The following is a 21,557-nucleotide window of genomic DNA, read 5'->3' on the forward strand; positions in this document are numbered from 1 at the left end:
GATCTTCATGCACAGTTCTCCACCTTTAGCAATCCGTCTTTCTCCTGATGCTCCTAATTTCCTCACGGTGTTCGATTCTGTGGCTCGTAAAAAAACAAAACCTGACTAAATAACACTGGTTTATTAAAATCCAATCAAATACATTAATCCCTGTGTTTCTTTACATCGCTGCCCGGTCCAGTGGCGTCACCCTCGAGGCAGCTGAACAAGATCGAACATGACGTCATTGCATCGGTCTCAGGATTCAGGGAAGAGGGAGTGTTATTGTTATAGAGCTTCAGAAGAGGAGGATCAGAGCAAATTTTTGGGCTATGTCTTCAGTATGTTTGATTTATTTGTAGACTTTCAAAATTTTGTTTCCATATTCAAGATCACTTTTTCTATCAACAACAAATGCAGATAATTACTTGTTTAAAAAAAACTTTGCTTTTGCCAAAGAGAAAGACATTTGGCGGTTGAGTCTTCAAACCGACTCCCTTCCAAAATTGAAAGTGCCTAGGAAATACACCAGAGCAATTTAATTGGCAACCTGGAGGCCAAATCGGCCCCGGGAATGACACCAGACCGGCTCGCTAGTTCAGTTCAAAAACCTGGAAGAGACTAACATCTTTTGCAGCAGATACCTAAAAACACAAGAGCGCTGTAATATAGGATCTTTGACTAGCTTTTTGGCAGTTGGTCCTTAAATCAGAATCAGAATCAGGTTTATTGACCAAGTATGTTTAATACACAATTAATTTGACTTGGTAGACTATGCTTTCTTTGGTCAATGCAAGAAACTAAAACAGCAAAGAACTCCTGTTGTATAGAAAGGGCTTGTTTTCCATATTAAATGACCTTGATAAAATAAATAGACAACATTTAAAAATTTACTGCAGAAGATGCTGGTTCAAAGGAATTTACAAACTAAGAATAATAGTGAAAGGAGAAGTCTGGCCCATCAGTCCTCAGCCGTCTGGATATGTGTTCCCCAAAACTATGTAGTTGAATAACCCCGAAGTACACCCTCTAATAAACGTATAACAGCATGTCGTTGTCACTGATTGATGCATACCTCGGTTTTAGGGTCATGGATCGATTCATTTTGAGTACATTAAGGGGGCAAAATGCAAAAAATAAAACTACTTTGATTTATGATTTCTTAAATGAAGCAGAAAAACTGCAAATCCCTGATAAGTAATTTGTCAATAAACACAATAAAAAAAACTTTGAGACTAAGGCTGAAGCCCACTTCTCCACCTTAACCCTTCACCCTTCGTCTTATCCCTTGTTCTCACTCTTTCAAACTGAAGGCCAAGACATATTGGTGAAAAACACGCCCGAGGATATTAGAAACCAATTGTTTCCCACTACATTATGACCCCAAGCTGTAAACATGCTACACTACATTGTACTACAATATGTTACATCACAGTTATTGGACAGATACACTAATGAGTTAATAAAAGCAAACCTTGTGGTATTCAGACGTTACAATATGTACAAATGTTTAGTTATCAATTTTGAAATAAAAAACAACAACATTTTAAACATCCATCCATCTTCTTCCGCTTATCCGAGGTCAGGTCGTGGGGCAGCAGCCTAAGCAGGGAAGCCCAGACTTCCTTCTCCCCAACCACTTTGGGTCTTCCCCGTTGCCTCCTACCGGTTGGACGTGCCCTAAACACCTCTCTAGGGAGGCGTTCGAGTGGCATCCTGACCAGATGCCCGAACCACCTCATCTGGCTCCTCTCGATGTGGAGGAGCAGGGGCTTTACTTTGAGCTCCTCCCGGATGGCAGAGCTTCTCACCCTATCTCTAAGGGAGAGCACCGCCACCCGGCGGAGGAAACTCATTTCGGCCGCTTGTACCCGTGATCTTATCCTTTCGGTCATGACCCAAAGCTCATGACCATAGGTGAGGATGGGAACGTAGATCGACCGGTAAATTGAGAGCTTTGCCTTCCGGCTCAGCTCCTTCTTCACCACAACGGATCGGTACAACGTCCGCATTACTGAAGACGCCGTACCGATCCGCCTGTGGATCTCACGATCCACTCTTCCCCCACTCGTGAACAAGACTTCTAGGTACTTGAACTCCTCCAGTTGGGGCAGGGTCTCCGCCCCAACTCGGAGATGCCACTCCACCCTTTTCCGGGAGAGAACCATGGACTCGGACTTGGAGGTGCTGATTCTCATTCCGGTCGCTTCACACTCGGCTGCGAACCGATCCAGGGAGAGCTGAAGATCCCGGCCAGATGAAACCATCAGGACCACATCATCTGCAAAAAGCAGAGACCTGATCCCACGGCCACCAAACCGAAACCCCTCAACGCCTTGACTGCGCCTAGAAATTCTGTCCATAAAAGTTATGAACAGAATCGGTGACAAAGGGCAGCCTTAATGGAGTCCAACCCTCACTGGAAATGTGTCCGACTTACTGCCGGCAATGCGGACCAAGCTCTGACACTGATCGTACAGGGAGCGGACCGCCACAATAAGACAGTCCGATACCCCATACTCTCTGAGCACTCCCCACAGGACTTCCCGAGGGACACGGTAGAATGCCTTCTCCGAGTCCACAAAGCACATGTAGACTGGTTGGGCAAACTCCCATGCACCCTCAAGAACCCTGCCGAGAGTATAGAGCTGGTCCACAGTTCCACGACCAGGACGAAAACCACACTGTTCCTCCTGAATCCGAAGTTCGACTATCCGACGTAGCCTCCTCTCCAGTACACCTGAATAAACCTTACCGGGAAGACTGAGGAGTATGATCCCACAATAGTTGGAACACACCCTCCGGTCCCCCTTCTTAAAGAGACGGACCACCACCCCGGTCTGCCAATTACAGAGGTACCGCCCGTGATGTCCACGCGATGCTGCAGAGTCTTGTCAACCAAGACAGCCCGACAGCATCCAGAGCCTTAAGGAACTCCGGGCGGCTCTCATCCACCCCTGGGGCCTTGCCACCAAGGAGCTTTTTAACCACCTCGGCAACCTCAGTCCCAGAAATAGGAGAGCCCACCACGGATTCCCCAGGCACTGCTTCCTCATAGGAAGATGTGTTGGTGGTATTGAGGAGGTCTTCGAAGTATTCCTTGTACCTATCCACAACATCCGCAGTTGGGGTCATCAGAATACCATCCGCACCATACACGGTGTTGACATTGTACTGCTTCCTCTTCCTGAGGCGGCGGATGGTGGTCCAGAATCGCTTCAAAGCCGTCCAGAAGTCGTTTTCCATGGCTTCCCCGAACTCCTCCCATGTCCAAGTTTTTGCCTCCGTGACCGTTGAAGCTGCACACCACTTGGCCCGTCGGTACCTGTCCACTTCCTCCGGAGTCCTATGAGCCAAAAGAACCCGATAGGACACCTTCTTCATCTTGATGGCATCCCTCACCGCTGGTGTCCACCAACGGGTTCTAGGATTACCTCCCCGACAGGCACCAACTACCTTGCGGCCACAGTCCAATCGGCCGCCTCGACAATAGAGGTGCAGAACATGGTCCACTCGGACTCAATGTCCAGCACCTCCCTCGTGACATGTTCAAAGTTCTTCCGGAGGTGGGAAGTGATACTCTCTCTGACAGGAGACTCTGCCAAACATTCCCAGCAGACCCTCTTCATGCGTTTGGGCCTGCCAGGTCTGTCTGGCATCCTCCCCCACCATCACAGCCAACTCACCACCAGGTGGTGATCGGTAGAAAGCTCCGCCCCTCTCTTCACCCGAGTGTCCAAAACATGAGGCCGCAAATCCGATGACACAACTACAAAGTCGATCATGGAACTGCGGCCTAGGGTGTCCTGGTGCCAAGTGCACATATGGACACCCTTATGTTTGAACATGGTGTTTGTTATGGACAAACTGTGATGAGCACAAAAGTCCAATAACAAAACACCACTCGGGTTCAGATCCAGGCGGCCATTCTTCCCAATCACGCCTCTCCAGGTTTCACTGTCGTTGCCAACATGAGCGTTGAAGTCTTCCAGTAGGACAAGGGAATCACCCGGGGGAGCACTCTCCCGTACTCCATCGAGTGTACCCAAAAAGGGTCGGCACTCTGAACCGTTGTTTGGTGCGTAAGCACAAACAACAGTTAGGACCCGTCTCCCCAGCCGAAGGCGGAGGGAGGCTACCTTTTCGTCCACTGGGTTGAACTCCAACGTGCAGGCTTTGAACCGGGGGGCAACAAGAATTGCCACCCCAGCCCGTCGCCTCTCACTCCCGGCAACGCCAGAGTGAAAGAGAGTCCAGTCCCTCTCGAGAGAAGTGGTTCCAGAGCCCTTGCTGTGCAGCAAAGTGAGTCCGACTACATCCAGCCGGAATTTCTCTACTTTGCGCAGTAGCTCAGGTTCCTTCCCCCCCAGTGAGGTGACGTTCTACGTCCCAAGAGCTAGCTTCTGTAGCCGAGGATCGGACCGCCAAGTGCCCTGCCTGCGGCTGCCGCCCAGCTCACATTGCACCCGACCTCTATGGCCCCTGCTATGGGTGGTGAGCCCATTGGAGTAGGTGACCCACGTTGCCTCTTCGGGCTGTCCCCGGCCGGGCCCCATGGGAACAGGCCCAGCCACCAGGCGCTCGCCATTGTGCCCCACTTCCGGGCCTGACTCCAGAGGGAGGCCCAGGTGATCCATGTCCGGGTGAGGGAAATCTGAGTCCTTTGTTTGTGTTCATCATAGAGGTCTTCGACATTTTAACATTTTAAACATGGCTAATGTAAATTCTGAAAATAGATTAATTAGTAATTAATTCAATAATTTATGGTCAAGTCTGTTTGCTGTTCGTTCCAACATTGTATTTAAATTTAAAGTTAAGTTAAAGTACCAATGATTGTCACACACACAGTAGGTGTGGTAAAAAGACTCCTCTGTTTTTGACCCATCTCCTTGTTCACCCCCTCGGTGGTGAGGGGAGCAGTGGGCAGCAGTGGTGGCCGCGCCCGGGAATTATTTTTGGTGATTTAATTCCCAATTCCAACCCTTGATGCCGAGTGTCAAGCAGGGAGGTAATAAGTCCCATTTTTATAGTCTTTGGTATAACTGGGCCGGGGTTTTAACTCACAACCTAATGATCTCAGGGCGGAAGGCAGGGTACACTCTGAACAAGTCGCCACCTCGTGGCAGCGCCAACACAGATAGACAGACAACATTCACACTCACATTCACGCACTACGGCCAATTTAGTGTTGCCAATCAACCTATCCCCAGGTGCATGTTTTTGGAGGTGGGAGGAAGCCAGAGTACCCGGAAGGAAGCCACGCAGTCATGGGGAGAACATGCAAACTCCACACAGGGAACAAACCCAGGACCTTTTTGTTGTGAGGCACACAAACTGAACCCTTTTTTCTACCTTGCTGCCCATTCTTAAAATGGCTAAAGTAAATTTTGAGAGAAAGATTAGCCGTCTTATTATTCATGAAATGTAGTAATATGTAGTGAAGTCCATTTGCTGCGAGCCTGACATCGTAATTTACTAGCTTCAACAGTGTTAGCTAGTTCGTATGATGAACAGTTTTAAAAATCAAAAACAACATTCTACACATGGCTAATGTAAATTATGAAAGGAGAGTAGCTGTCTAATCATTCATGAAATGTAGTAAATGGTAGTGAAGTCCATTTTGCTGCCACATTGACATCATATACTTTACTAGTTACAATTGGTTAGCTAGCTCGTTTGACGAGCGCTGTTTTAAATAAAACATGCAAAACATGGCTGGTGTAAATTTTTAAAGTAGATTAACTTTCTAATCACTCATAAATGTAGTAAATTGTTGTGGAGTCTGTTTGCTGTTATTTTGACATTATAGTTTACTAGCTAAAGTCACGTTAGCTTGCTCATATGACAACCAATTTCACAATTGACACATAAACATGGCAATTTTTACATGGTGTAGGATTGAGTACCCGATAAAACATGAGTGTCAATGGAATGAAAATCAATCATGCTTATGATTACTTAGATGTATGTGCAGGTTGCATTGAAGTGTGGTTGGGACCAAATTTTGTTTTGAGGGGTATACATTATTTGGCACTCAGCCCTTTCCTTAGCCTTGCAGGAAATTAGGTACACCATTTGCTTGACATGAACACGCAAAATTGACGCCAAAGGGCTATGATAAGAGGTAAGGGGGAGAATTGGATTTCAGCCTGATTATACTTTGATAATTTCAAGATTATTCAACACCAATGTGTGGGATGCATTGTTTGGGCGCTTGATTCTGTGAAATAAAACCTTGGCAATGTAAACGGACTGGTTTATGATAATCAAGATGGTATTCCAAAACTTGTGAGCATTTTAGGCGAAAGCTGAATCATACAAAAAGTGTGGCATACTACTTTTTGTAATAGTTTACAAGGTTTCTTCCTACGAGGGTTGTACAATACACCGGTATTAGTATAGTACCGCGATACTAATGAATCTGATTCAGTACTATACCGCCTCGGAAATGTCCAAACGCCATGGGTGGATCTACACCTAACATCCACTGTAATGATACCAAAGTACAGTTGCGTATCTAGTCGATACTACTAACATTACGTCAATATTTTTTGGCATTTTTTTTGTAATTATTATGTTTATAAACTCAGGAAATATGTCCCTAGACACATGAGGACTTTCAATATGACCAATGTATGATCCTGTAACGACTTGGTATCATCCAAAACTAATCCAAACAACTAATCCAGAAGAATAAGTGATTATTACATTTTAACAGAAGTGTATATAGAACATGTTAAAAGAGACAGTAAGAAGATATTCATACTATATAAACAAGTAGATTAATAATTCATTTTCTACCACTTGTCCTTTAGAATTTTGACAAAATAATAGAATGGAAAATAACACAAGATATAACTGCATATGTCAGCAGCTAAATTAAGAGCCTTTGTTTGCTTAATTACTAATAAAAGACAAGCTGTCTTGTATGTTCACTATTTTATTTAAGGACTAACTTGCAATAAGAAACTTATGTTAATGTACCGTGAGATTTTTTGTTAAAATAAGGCCAATAATGCCATTTTTTGTGGTCCCCTTTATTTAGAAAAGTGTCGAAAAGTACCGAAAAGTATCGAATTAATTTTGGTACCAGTACCGGCACCAAATATTGGTATCGGAACATCACTAACTCCTACTAAAGTGCAACGATTCAGAGTTACAATTTAGTTCCTTACTGGCTTAAGTGCAGCATTATTAGTTCCAGCGTGGATCACAATGCAACATCCCTGTTGAACAATGGTGGCACACTGCTCTCGTCTTATCTGCTTGTCTTTGACCGTTTACGTATTTCATTTGGAAGGCCCAAGTGTTAACGGCAGAAGACGGTGCTGTGGGTTCTCAATGTGCAACCATGTGTGTAACAGTAGTCAAAGGCACTCTGCTCTTTTTCCTTTATTGTAACGCATCAGCGTGTTGCGCAGGTTGCATTGAATATACTTATTTATACCCTTCTTTTTATACCTGAGTAACAATAACTGCATTTTGGAGAGAGGTAGCTTAAAACCCATTGAAAAGAGTTAAAATTAGGCCCTTGCAATCTGGAAAGGAGGTCATCATTTCTTCTAAAAGAAATCTAGGACAGGACACGGAACATATTTCCAGTCTCTGGTTGCACTAAAGCTGCATTTTCCCATTGCGAATGTTTGGCGTTTAAAGGCATTGGAGAGGAGTATGGCGTACAGTATATGATCACGTTGCCGGGCTACTTTACGGGATGTGACCTTTTTTATATTATGTTTCTCTCACAGAGGAGGGTGAGTACTTCCTGAAGGTGCTGATCCCCAGCTATGCAGCCGGCTCTATAATTGGCAAGGGCGGCCAGACCATTGTACAACTACAGAAAGAGACGGGGGCCACCATTAAGCTGTCCAAATCCAAAGACTTCTACCCAGGTAAACCACATTCATATGTCCTCTGTTTTTCTCTAATAAAATAATAATTTGAGTCATAAACACATTATTACTCTTGTGAACTTGAAATAATACAATGTATGTCTATATAGTGTCTTGCTCAAGTTTTAAATAAGACCCATGGTAAACTTCAATGCCAGTAAATGGGCTTGACCCTAACCATTGTTCTCGTAATTGTATCCAAAGAAACACTGCTTTACGAAACACTACAAAAGGTGACAGACAGATCAATGTTAAAGCGGAACCAAACTATCCTTTTTACCAAATTCAAATGGCTGAAGAGTAGAGCAGCCTGTGTTTGTCCTTCATGCCTCATGGGAGGCTTGAAACAGCTAAAAAAATAACAGGTGCTGTAGAGGTGGGAAAAATGATCAATTCTTTGATGCGGACACACACAGGACGAAGGAGAAGAGGACAAGCTATTGCTAGCCACGGTTCTAACCTATCTTGAATGTAAAAAGGAATAGTTGCTGTGTACACTTCAACAGAAGCCTAATAGGCACTGCGTTACAGAAAAGAGTAACCTGTTATGAAGAGGAAATAAGCGAGTGGATTAATAAGTCAGGGGAGACAATAATATCCACGCAGTACGGCAACACGTCTGTCATTCATACATATGAACGAGCAGAGAGACGCCAAACGTCTTTGAGCCGCAAGTTTATGGCGACTGGGGCCAAGGTGTCTGAACATTCTGCTGTGTTTGAGGGCACAAAAATTAAATCAAGGATGCCTGTTCCCCAAGTAAGGACTTTTATTTATTTGTTCATGTAGCAGGCTACAAAAGTTCTCACGTATCAAGTCTTCCATACTGTATTTATAGCCAGAGGAGGAAATTTGCATACATATTGTTAATCCATCCATTTTCTACCGCTTGTCCCTTTTATGGGTCGCGGGGGGTGCTGCGGGGTACACCCTGGACAAGTCGCCACCTCATCACAGGGCCAACACAGATAGACAGACAACATTCACACTCACATTCACACACTCGGGCCAATTTAGTGTTGCCAATCAACCTATCCCCAGGTGCATGTCCTTGGAGGTGGGAGGAAGCCGGAGTACCCGGAGGGAACCCATGCAGTCACGAGGAGAACATGCAAACTCCACACAGAAAGATCCCAAGCCCGGGATTAAACTCAGGACCTTCGCATTGTGAGGCACATGCACTAACCCCTGTGTTAACATTATTAATAATTAAATGTAATACATTGAGAATATATAAAAATAGTATTTGATGTATTAACAATATACAGTATAGTAGTGATATTTGTAATATCAAAATTGTATTTATAATCCAATCTCAGCTCCTGAATCGTAATCAAATTGTGAGCTCCCCAAAGATTCTAAAGTAGCTTGAAACAACACAAGAAATAAGGGCATAATAAAGTTTAAGAAGTGTAGATGTAACCACATTACAGCAGAACGTATACAGGTATTAATAGTAAATTAACAAATACATTAATAAAAATTAGAGAGAGAATAATATAGGAACTGGTATGCTGCTGTGACGCGCTGTTTAGCGAGCACTGCCAGGCACACAGATCAATCCATAAATCAGTAGTGTCGATCGCAATGATAGTATCAATAGGGGAGTGATTAGGTCAATATTTTTATTTTCACAAACTATTTTTTTTTTTGTTCTTGTTAATGTTTACAAACTCAGAATATAATTCCGTGGACACAGGAGGACTTTGAGGGCAAAAACCAAAGGGTTTAAATGAGTAATATATAGTAGTTTTTGATTGTGTTAAGTTATTGTGTAGGGGTGTCAAAAAAATAGATTTTCAAACATTGGTTTATTGGATTTTTTTTTTACAAAGCGTTACCAGAGATACATACAATAGAGGCCCCCCACCCCAAAAGATTTAGTAAAAAACAAAAAAAATTCAAATAAGTACAGGCAAATATTAAAGTCACAGACAACTGCACTTCTGAATGTCCTCTGACATTTCAATTATGTTTCAGTCAGGGTTAAATTGGAGATCAGACTCTTTTACATATTTTAGGAAAAGACCCCATATTTTTGGACATTCTACAGGACAACTATTCAATGTCAGCCTAATGTTTCCAATTTAAGGAAATAAAGAATATTTCCAATCCAGTGGGTGTGAAAAGGAGACACCACAGCCTTCCGATTTAGCACGAGTCTGACAGCCAACAAAGTACTGAATGCCACCAAATTATTTTTTGATTTGCTGAGAGAACATGACATAAGAGCTACACCGAACAGTCCACTGAGAGCAGTGATTCTCAAACTATGGTTGTATGCGGGCTCCATCTGGTGGTACACCAAAGAATCACTTAATTCAATACTCAACAACAGTGTTACTATTCAAACTGTGTGCAGTGTTACAGTGGCCGAATTATTAAATACAATTGTTAAATAAAACCTCTGACTTGTTTTTAATGAATACTTAGGCCTTCTACGTCACTGTATTTCAATGTTGGTCATTATGGTGGCACTTGAGTGTTTTCTGAGATAATACTTGGTGGAAAAAAGTTTGAGAACCACTGACTTAGAGGGTTTGGTTCAATCTGTTCCCCAATTACCAAAAGACAAAGTATTAAAAATTCCAGTCGAACAACTGTAGAGTGATGGGCAGACCCAAAACATATGTATTAAGTTCCCTGGAGATGGTTGATATTGATCTCTTAGTATCGATATTTCGTCATACATCTTAGCCATCGGACGTTGTTATGATAAGTAGGATATATTAGTTTGCATTGAATAAAGCTATGTCAGGCACAAATAGAAGACTTAAGAACTCTTCTTAAAATCTTTGTCCAGCTATTCTCAGATAGAATCACTCCTAAATCTTCCTCCCAAAGTTACTTAATTGAATTCTGAGCGACTCAGGGCGTGAAACAAAAATGTGATAATTAATTGCATGCCATTGATCCTTTTAAAGTTGGAAGTGGTGTCAGAAACACATCTAAAACTGTGTCAGTCGGTGAATCTGGCAACCTAAGGAAAGTATTATGATCAAAACTGCAGATCTGTAGATTATCTAAAAAAGTGTTGCTTAGGGAGTGAAAACATATTACAAAGTTGCTGAAAAGAGGCAAAAGTGTTGTCAATGTATAAATCTTTAATTTTGTTGCTCCCCAGGCGTGACCACCTTAAAAAGGCAGTATCGAGAAAAACGCAGTGATTGGTGCAAAACTAGAAATAGCCTGTAAACCAAAATAGCGCTTAAACTGAACTCAAATCCTAAATGAGTTTTTTGCGATTGAATTTTTAGTAAAAGCAAAAGTAAATGAGTCAATGAGAGAGTGAACCAGAGCCCTTAGAGATACTGATTTAGTTGAGTTTTCCTCTTCCGATTCTTTTTTGTAGCGATTCTTAATAGATTAAAAAAAGTCAAAAATTGTTTTTTTTGTGTGTTTTTTTTTTTAGAAAACTCCTCTGTCCAGCCACCCAGGCAAATCATATTGTTGATGTAGATGCCCAGATATGCTGTGCAGATTTACTTAAAGAGAAGTCTGGGATATTTCTCTTGTTGCCTTTCTTGTGTTTGAAGTTAATAAATGTTTGGCTATAATTTTACTATACAAACAAACGTGATACAAGCATTTATCAGAGCTCATCATATATTTTATGAATCACAGAACTGACACCCAATGTTATTTAAAAAAAAAGTACTGTTTTTGAATCGAGAATCATTTTGAATCCCCCAAGAATCAAATCTTGTGGTGCCCAATGATTCACACTCATATTAATGTAAACTATTGACTTAGTTTTAATCAAACTACTAATGAAGTTTGATCGTTTAATCAAACTACTAATGAAGTTTGATTATTATTATTACTATCATTAAAATTTGTCCAGGTCTAAGTCTAAACAATTGTATGAATAACAATAAATTGAGGAACAAGTTTGAATATTGTTTTAATATAGTCAATAGTACTTACCATGTATACATTTCAAAATGTATGGTTAATACTTGTGATCGTTATCATCTGATTTAACAAATGGATGATCGAAATCGGCAGTTTAAGACCCTTATCGGAACATCCTTATCTCGAACGCATAAACATCAAGATAGATAGGTAAATGGCGTTTTTTTATGTGGTTTTCAAAAATAAACTTAAACTTTTGTAAACGTATACTCTTGTAGAAATAATCCTAATAGCATTCATTACTATATTTCAAGGATTGAGATTTATATACTAGTTAAACAGCCCATCCATCCATTTTCTACCACTTATTCCCTTTGGGTTCGCAGGGGGCGCTGGTGCCTAAAAATAATTTTTTTACCCTGCGTCTAAAAAAAACTTAGAATCGAGAATTTTGTGAAACCAGAATGGAAATAAGGAAGTGGGTTCTACTGTAGTAATGGGATTACACAACTAAGGTTTGACTTTTGTGAGTGCTGTTGGAAGAAGAGGGCTCGGACCTGGCATGATTGCTCATGCAGGCGTGCTGGCTCCCAACCTTGGTGTGTGATACAATCAATGTGATGCATGTTATGAATGATAAGTATGGAAACTCGAAATATTCCACCAAGTCAAAGCCCACAGAACGCAGGAACACATGCACACAATGTTGTGATTACTCCTCCCACCAATGATCACAAAGTTCCCTTGCATAATAAAAAAAAAACAAAAAAACTGCATAGCCCATGGTGAGGGCAGGTCATCACAGTAGAAGGAGTCAAATCCGGTGAATAAGATTCTGTGGAAACTGTCAATGTCGACCAAATCATCAAGTCTTGGTCCACATTGATGTTTTTATTACAAAAAAGTACCCACACAAGTCCATCTGCATTATCAACCAAAATGGGTCATTTATATTAAAATGTGTCTGTATGTTGACTTGTGGTGTAATATTGTAAATTTCATCAATATTGCTTGGGTGTTTTTGTAAAAGCAGATTAGTGGTAGTAATTTAATGTTAAGAAAATATCATATCACAGTTATCAGGACTAGGGCTGGGCCGATTACACATTTTGCTGGATGATGTATTGCTCCACCAATTATTGCCAATAAACAATATTATTGTTAGCATTATTCTGTCACCAAATTCAGCGCTAATGTAATTATAATATATAGTGATAATGCAAGTGGCCGTTTAAGAGGATACATATTTTATTTGTTATTACTTCAGAACTGTTTACCATTGCACTCAGGGCTGGGCGATATTGGCTTTTATTAATATTGCGACATTTTTATGCCATATTGCGATATACGATATATATTACGATATTTTGCCTTGGCCTTGAATGAACACTTGATGCATATAATCACAGCAGTATGATGATTCTATGTGTCTACATTCAAACATTCTTGTTCATACTGCATTAATATATGCTACTTTTAAACTTTCATGCAGAGAGGGAAATCACAACTAAGTCAATTGACCAAAACTGTATTTATTAAATACTCTTCATTCTCTCACGGGTGACCTTTTAAATGAAAGAACAAATTAATAGTGTTGCTACCTTTTTGTAGTAACATTTCTGCTGCATACTTTGCATTGATTGATTGAAACTTTTATTAGTAGATTGCACAGTACAGTACATATTCCGTACAATTGACCACTAAATAGTAACACCCAAATACGTTTTTCAACTTGTTTAAGTCGGGGTCCACGTTAATCAATTCATGGTACAAATATACACTATGAGCATAATACAGTCATCACACAGGTTAATCATCATAGTATATACATTGAACAGCATATTGCTGTTGTCTGCTGAATATCTTCCAACTTGAAGCCAAACCACCGCCAGATGATGGACCCCCTGCTCTTTATGTTGGGCATTTATTGTTCTTCCTCCATTTGTGATAAGTTTCGCACCATCTCTCTCTCTCTGATCGGCGAGAGCTATGACGCTAGACTCGCGCGAGTATGTGACGTATGTAAGAAGGCGGGCTTGTTTTCCGTATCTGTCAGAATGAGAGACGAGGAGTGAGAGAGAAACGCCTGTTGTGTAATGCACGCAGCTAAAAGCAACTCGACCTGCCTCAGCTAACGTTAGCTCTCGGCGAGAGCGTGTGACGCTACACGCGCGACAGTATGTGACGTATGTAAGAAGGCGGGCTTATTTTACGTCTCTGTGGGAAGGACGGACGAGAAGGAGTGAGACACGCCAGTAATGTAATGCACGCAGCTTAAAGCAACTGTGTGAGAACATATAATCGAATATTACGATATAGTCATTTTCTATATCGCACAGATACAAACCTGCGATATATCGTATATATCGATATATCGCCCAACCCTAATTGCACTGTAATCGCAAGGTAAATAACTTTTAGTAATCCGAAACAAAAACAAAACATAAAGTGGACTCTCATGTCTGTAAGCAAAAATGTTACCTAATTTTTTTCCCAATTGGAAGAACGAGGTCAGGCGTTGTCTTTTATTGATGCCATCACAACATTCTTGCTTGTTTGTCCTTGTTGATGGGCTCATATTTCCCATCTAGGTTGAAGCTGAAATATTCCCACAACGGGACATTTGGCCTTGTAATCAATACTTTTTCCTCTTTATTTTTGTTACTTGGCAGTACTTCTCACTAGCAAGTCGCGAGTAAGGAGTCGATGCCCTTGAATCCTGTGTATGTTAGCGAGCCTGATCGTCGCCCTCCGAGACAAAGATTGTGGATGACTAAAAAAAGGGCTCACTGCGTTCAGTTAATACTACTATCAAAAAACCCCGCTCACGTGCTGAAAGCAAAGTGAGACCTCTTTCTCCCTGTTTGAGAGACGTACAAAACACACACGGATATAACAATTTATTGACATCAGCAAAGTTATTGACTTTATTTTTATTTATCGTTTGATTAATGGACTTATTGACTACCGGTCCAGGCCTAATGATGACCAAAATGATCAGGGTTATTATTATTGTCACTGTATTGTTGAATGTGCTCAAAACGTACTTATAAACACACTGAAATCAATTTTTTTATTAACTAAAATAGACACACTGTTCGAGACACCACCATCTTGCATGTTTTGTGTTTCTTATACGTCACTTGTAATGTTTTAGTTTTAGTGTTTTATATGTTTTAATTGCTAAGCTGTTATTATTTTTAAATATTGGTTTGTACTGTAGCACTTTAGCCTTTCTTGAAATAAAATAAAACCTATTTGTATTATGTATTATTTCTGGCGCGCGTTGTGGCATCCTACTCTATTCAGCGATCTTTGAACCAACCGTAAAAACGCCTATGTCTTGTATCCCTTTGAGTATTGTAAGATCACTTTGTTCTAAGAGAGCACAGTTTGTAGGTTCAATGTGCACAATTGAATATATTAGTTTCTCAGACAAAAATATGTTTATATAAGTTTAGTTTTGGGTATGTTGTCTCTTAATGGGGCAATAGGTTAATGTCGCTTGTTTTCATGTTAGCATTTGAGCTTGCAAGCTGGTGCTAGCCAGTCTCTCAACTTATCAAAGTCGAGTTATCAATCACTGTTTTTCAATAATTTTTTATATAAAACTGGTAACACTAACCATCAGGAATTTTACCGGTTATTACTATAATAAAATGAAAAAAGGGTGTGGGGTAAAAAGAAAGGTACAGCCACTTACCTTTTTTCTTTGGCGGTAGACTTCTCAGGTGTTCTCTAATCCCTCTTATCACAACTAACAAATTGCACCCAATTTCAATTGTGCACTTGTGGACAAAAAATATGTTAACATACTGCTATAAGCTGAATTTTCTTTATTATACACCTATATGTCTTATGTGTCTGGTAAATTTGTACGCAATGACTAGTTTGAATTATCTCAACACAAGTCAACCAACCCGAGAGATGTCGGCCTGAACTGGTACCACTGTCACAGTAAATCATTTCTTCTGTCAGTGTAAAGTCATCTAAAAAATTATAGAACATTGTTTTTATCGTCGAGGACATACTTTACTCATAAATGAAGGATGTTCACTGTGCGGAATTTGGCTTTTGTCCAAAGTTTTGAATCCTGTTTCTCGCAGATAAAAAAAAAAAAGGCCTGTTTGAGGCGCTGGTCTGTTTGTCAGGCTCTCTCTTGAGGTGCCCTTGAGCAAGAAATAAATCTCCCCCAGACTACCACTACAGAGTACATGCTTACTCCCTTTCCTGTATGCGTGTAAAAGAGTTATCTGCATGCTCTAATGCTTGCACAACAAAACACACAGCGAGAACATTAAAATTTCCCTTCAGGGACAAAATGGGTATGAAAAAAGATGTACAGTAACAGCATTTCAGGAGTTGCATGAATTTAGCAGGGGATGCTGGTGCTTGCTTTGTCATGGCTATATATTATTTTCAGATATGCTGAACAAGTAACATTTTTGCAAAATTCCACATGTTCGAAAATATGTAGGAATAAGCAGATCTTTTATACTTCCACTTTTTTCCAAGTATATTCCTGATAATTCAGCCACAGCATGCATTTGCTGTTGATGTCAATGCCGCTCTTATATACTGTATATTTTAGTTTTGGAAAAGCTTCCCTCTTATGTCAGACCTGTCCATCTTCACATTTTCCACAAGAAAATTCCCATATTTTTCCCACTTTCCAAGCGTCCTCTAAAAGTTTCCCGCAATTTCCTGTTCCTTAAATTTAATTTAGAACATATATATATATATATATATATATATATATATATATATATATATATATATATATATATATGTATATATATATATATATATATATATATCACTAGCGATATACAAGGATATATATCCTTATATATATACATATATATTTACATATTATCCAGTACTATTGCAATAACTTAGCATCCGGTCCGTTCTGCAACACCCAGGCAAATGTTTGCTTAACAGATCCTGTAGCTGGTAAAGGCCTTGAAAATAAAAGCATGCCAGTCATTAAACAAACTCTGATAGACAGACCAAAGAATTTGCCTAATTTTCCAGAGAAATGTCCTTTATTTTCAAATTGGGGTGTCCAGATCTGGTATAGATATAGGATGACGTTTTGATATCAGTAGAAAATTAGGTATTGGATTATACCGGAGTGCATCTACAACGTCTGATATCAAAACTTTAAAAAAGAAGTCTGTTTTGTCTGCGCTAACGACCCTTATTGCTAGTTTAGTAGACAGATAACAGGTTGTCTTACTTTGAGAGGCTTTTTGAAGAATTTCCCCTAGGGAACAATAAAGTACTTTCTATTCTATTCCATTCTATTAAAGGCGACCTATAATGCAAAACCAATTTCTCGTACCTATTTGAGCCTGTTTTATTTTGTGTCTTTGGGCTCTGCGGAAGTCCTGAACATTTGAAATCGGAGATATTTATAAAAACAATCATACATCCCTCTAAACGAGCCATTTGAAAATATCCCCATTTGTGATGTTTTTCCCATTTGTGACATCAACGGATATCTCCATATATGGTACAACGTTTTGCGCGAGTCTGCCATTGTAGTCAAAGGGTGTCTTTTTTTTCTCTATTCTCTTGTGGGGCAGACTGGCTTGTACATGCACATGCATCCTCTGCTGTTTCCAATTCTAATCTCAAAGTAGAGACACGTAAGTAAGACCTCACAAAAAAACGGCAGAAAACAGCTTGAAGTTAATCTGTGAAAACAGAATTTTGACCAAAGGACCACCTTTACACGGTATGCAGACCAAAAGGAAGTGTTTTAATTGTAGAACAAAATCATGATATAAAGGGGAATTGCAATGTTTTTTCGGAATGTTGCCTATAATTCACAATCATTTTGAAACACAAGAACACTTTTTTAATGCATTCTGAATAGTAAAATGATGTGGACATAAATTGGAAAATTGGCCAACTTTGACAGCAAATTTAGACCCAGAGGAGACAAGAAAGGCAACTGGTTTCCACCCACCTTTTTTTTAACCCTTTGTGAGGATTACGAGTCATTCTTCATCTAAACAACGATATAGGAATATTAGTTCATATAATCAGTCGACATCCCAATGAGAGCAGACATTGGACAGTAAGTGATATATTACTATGTTTGTTGGCTCTCATTAAGTCTGCAGTTTGTAGTGATATGTGATTTTGTCAAAGGAAAAACGAACACCATGATACGTCTATGAAATAATTGCGCCACCGTATGCTTAAAATGAGCAATAAACGTAAATATTACATGTTATTACAAATGTGCCCATTACTATATTACATAAATACTTGCAGTGTGTATATAAAATGTTGATAGAGTTGTTTACACGTTTTATAAAGTGTTTTATAGGCAGGATAGAGCGACTCAAATAGGCTCCATTATAAGCGGACTTTTGATCGCATTTGTTTACTAGTTAGAATGCTTACAAAAGAAAAACGTGTTCTTGTCTTACACAAGGATGGTGAATGATAAGCAAATTTAAAAAAAAGTGCAGCTCCCTTTTAAGTCTTTACTTCAAAAAAACTGAACACAGAAATAATTTACATGAGATACAAAATAACTTCTCTGTGATATTCCAACATAAAATAAACGCATTACAAAAAATGCGCTAGCTCAATGCTAGTTTACATTAAATATGCCATATGCATGCTCCTAATTACCATTTACGATTTTACAGGGGAATTTTAACACCTCCAAATTGGGCAATCAAAACCACACTAAGACTCACGTTACAATTTATCAGCTGGTGTGTGTGATAGGTACAATACCTACAGTACCGTATAAACACTTTGTAGGACTCAACAAAATACAAGAGTGGCACATTCCACCTATGGCAATAGACTACTTACAGACTACAACAAAGAGACTCACAAATGTAAGAAAACAACCGGTTTGTAGAGCGGTTGTGCCAGCAACTTAAGGGTTCCAGGTTCGATCCCCACTTCCGCCATCCTACTCACTGCCCTTGTGTCCTTGGCAAGATACTTTACGCACCTGCTCCCAGTGCCACCCTAGCTGGTTTAAAAATGTGACTTAGATCACTTACTTTACTATGTAAAAAGCGCTATGTAAATATAATTTACTTCACTTCACTAACAACCAAATAGCATACAGTCCATTCCAGCCTCAAGCAGTTCTATTCGGCAGTGCCAGGACCTAGCATGCAGACCCACGTGATTAATGGTAAATGGTTGTACTTGTATAGTGCTTTTCTACCCCTTTTTAAGGAGCCCAAAGCGCTTTGACAGTATTTCCAAATTCACCCATTCATACACACTTTCACACACTGATGGCGGGAGCTGCCATGCAAGGCGCTAACCAGGAGCCCATCAGGAGCAAGGGTGAATTGTCTTGCCCAAGGACACAACGGACGTGACTAGGATGGTAGAAGGTGGGGATTGAACCAGTAACCCTCAAATTGCTGGCACGGCCACTCTCCCAACTGCGCCACGCCGCCCCTCCCAACAATGTATTACTTCGTCAAGCCTTTTCTACTATTACACACTACAATAGGTCAAATGTATTTATTATACAGGCTGAAATTGTATGAAATTGACATCAGTATTAGCCAATAGTTAAGGGTCCAATATCGTATCAGAAGTGAAGAACTTGTATCGGTACATCCCTAATTCCAAATGCAAACTAGGATAGGTATGTCTTACCTTGATGCTCAATGTGTGTTAACTGTTTTAAAATATGTATACATTCTGCATCCTTTTGAAGATTATCATTTGCATTACAGTGGCTTATATTGGTTAACTGTAGTACATCTGCCCCACAGTCAGGATATCAAGGGTTGGAATATTAGTGTGGATTATGAAGTTAGCTTCTTAGGTTAATTGTAGTCTAAATTGTGCACCAGTGTGACTGTATGTGTGAATGGTGGCCTACGCATGTTCTGTGATTGACTGGCGACCAACCAGCTCAAAACAAAATATTTGGAAATATTTTGGCCCCCCATGGAGGCTGTGGGTCTCTCAACACCTCACTGTTGTGTTTGTATATTCTGTTTTTTTTTCTCAAGTAAGCTGGGTTGATGATAATTAACTTGTTTTCTATCCCTTTATCCAAATTAGAATCAATGAGAGAACCAATAAAGAACCGAACCGTTAAGCAGAATCTTATCAATTCCCATCCTTAGATACCGCCCATCACTAATAGGTACTAGAGTGATTGGGTCGATAGATTTATTTTCACAAAATAGTTTTGTTGTGGTTTTTCTTAATTTTTACAAATTCATGGAATAATTCCTTGGACACAGGAGGACTTTGTGGGCAAAAACCCATCCATCCATTATCTTCCGCTTATCGGAGGTCGGGTCGCGGGGGCAACAGCCTAAGCAGGGAAACCCAGACTTCCCTCTCCCCAGCCACTTCGTCTAGCTCTTCCCGGGGGATCCCGAGGCGTTCCCAGGCCAGCCGGGAGACATAGTCTTCCCAACGTGTCCTGGGTCTCCCCCGTGGCCTCCTACCGGTTGGACATGCCCTAAACACCTCCCTAGGGAGGCGTTCGGGTGGCATCCTGACCAGATGCCCGAATCACCTCATCTGGCTCCTCTCGATGTGAAGGAGCAGCGGCTTTACTTTGAGTTCCTCCCCGATGGCAGAGCTTCTCACCCTATCTCTAAGGGAGAGCCCCGCCACACGGCGGAGGAAACTCATTTTGGCCGCTTGTACCCGTGATCTTATCCTTTCGGTCATGACCCAAAGCTCATGACCATAGGTGAGGATGGGAACGTAGATCGACCGGTAAATTGAGAGCTATGCCTTCCGGCTCAGCTCCTTCTTCACCACAACGGATTGGTACACCGTCCGCATTACTGAAGACGCCGCACCAATCCGCCTGTCGATCTCACGATCCACTCTTCCCTCACTCGTGAACAAGACTCCTAGGTACTTGAACTCCTTCACTTGGGGCAGGGTCTCCTCTCCAACCCGGAGATGGCATTCCACCCTTTTCCGGGCGAGAACCATGGACTCTGACTTGGAGGTGCTAATTCTCATTCCGGTCGCTTCACACTCAGCTGCGAACCGATCCAGCGAGAGCTGAAGATCCCGGTCAGATGAACCCATCAGGACCACATCATCTGCAAAAAGCAGAGACCTGATCCCACGGCCACCAAACCGAAACCCCTCAACGCCTTGACTGCGCCTAGAAATTCTGTCCATAAAAGTTATGAACAGAATCGGTGACAAAGGACAGCCTTGGCGGCGTCCAACCCTCACTGGAAATGTGTTCGACTTACTGCCGGCAATGCGGACCAAGCTCTGGCACTGATCGTACAGGGAGCGGACCGCCACAATAAGACAGTCCGATACCCCATACTCTCTGAGCACTCCCCACAGGACTTCCCGAGGGACACGGTCGAATGCCTTCTCCAAGTCCACAAAGCACATGTAGACTGGTTGGGCAAACTCCCATGCACCCTCAAAACCCTGCCGAGAGTATAGAGCTGGTCCACAGTTCCACGACCAGGACGAAAACCACACTGTTCCTCCTGAATCCGAGGTTCGACTATCCGGCATAGCCTCCTCTCCAGTACACCTGAATAAACCTTACCGGGAAAGCTGAGGAGTGTGATCCCACGATAGTGGGAACACACCCTCCGGTCCCCCTTCTTAAAGAGAGGAACCACCACCCCGGTCTGCCAATCCAGAGGTACCGCCCCCGATGTCCACGCGATGCTGCAAAGTCTTGTCAACCAAGACAGCCCCACAGCATCCAGAGCCTTAAGGAACTCCGGGCGGATCTCGAACACCCCTGGGGCCTTGCCACCGAGGAGCTTTTTAACTACCTTAGCGACCTCAGCGTCAGAAATAGGAGAGTCCACCACAGAT

At 41.3% G+C, this 21,557-nt stretch overlaps 1 protein-coding gene and 1 long non-coding RNA gene across 3 annotated transcripts in view; one reads left to right on the plus strand and one right to left on the minus strand.

Moving 5' to 3' along the window:
- nova1 (NOVA alternative splicing regulator 1) overlaps positions 1 to 21,557 on the plus strand; it is a 107,899-nt gene that overhangs the window by 25,563 nt on the left and 60,779 nt on the right. For both annotated transcript variants that reach the window (XM_061898072.1, XM_061898073.1), the window contains exon 2: positions 7,728 to 7,871. In XM_061898072.1, the coding sequence (XP_061754056.1) occupies positions 7,728 to 7,871 (144 nt within the window). The remainder of the gene's footprint in view (positions 1 to 7,727; positions 7,872 to 21,557) is intronic.
- Positions 1 to 21,557, minus strand: part of LOC133551406 (uncharacterized) — a 48,152-nt gene that overhangs the window by 16,868 nt on the left and 9,727 nt on the right. The window lies entirely within an intron of this gene.

Source organism: Nerophis ophidion, linkage group LG04 (assembly GCF_033978795.1).
Source record: "Nerophis ophidion isolate RoL-2023_Sa linkage group LG04, RoL_Noph_v1.0, whole genome shotgun sequence".
Classification (NCBI taxonomy): domain Eukaryota; kingdom Metazoa; phylum Chordata; class Actinopteri; order Syngnathiformes; family Syngnathidae; genus Nerophis; species Nerophis ophidion.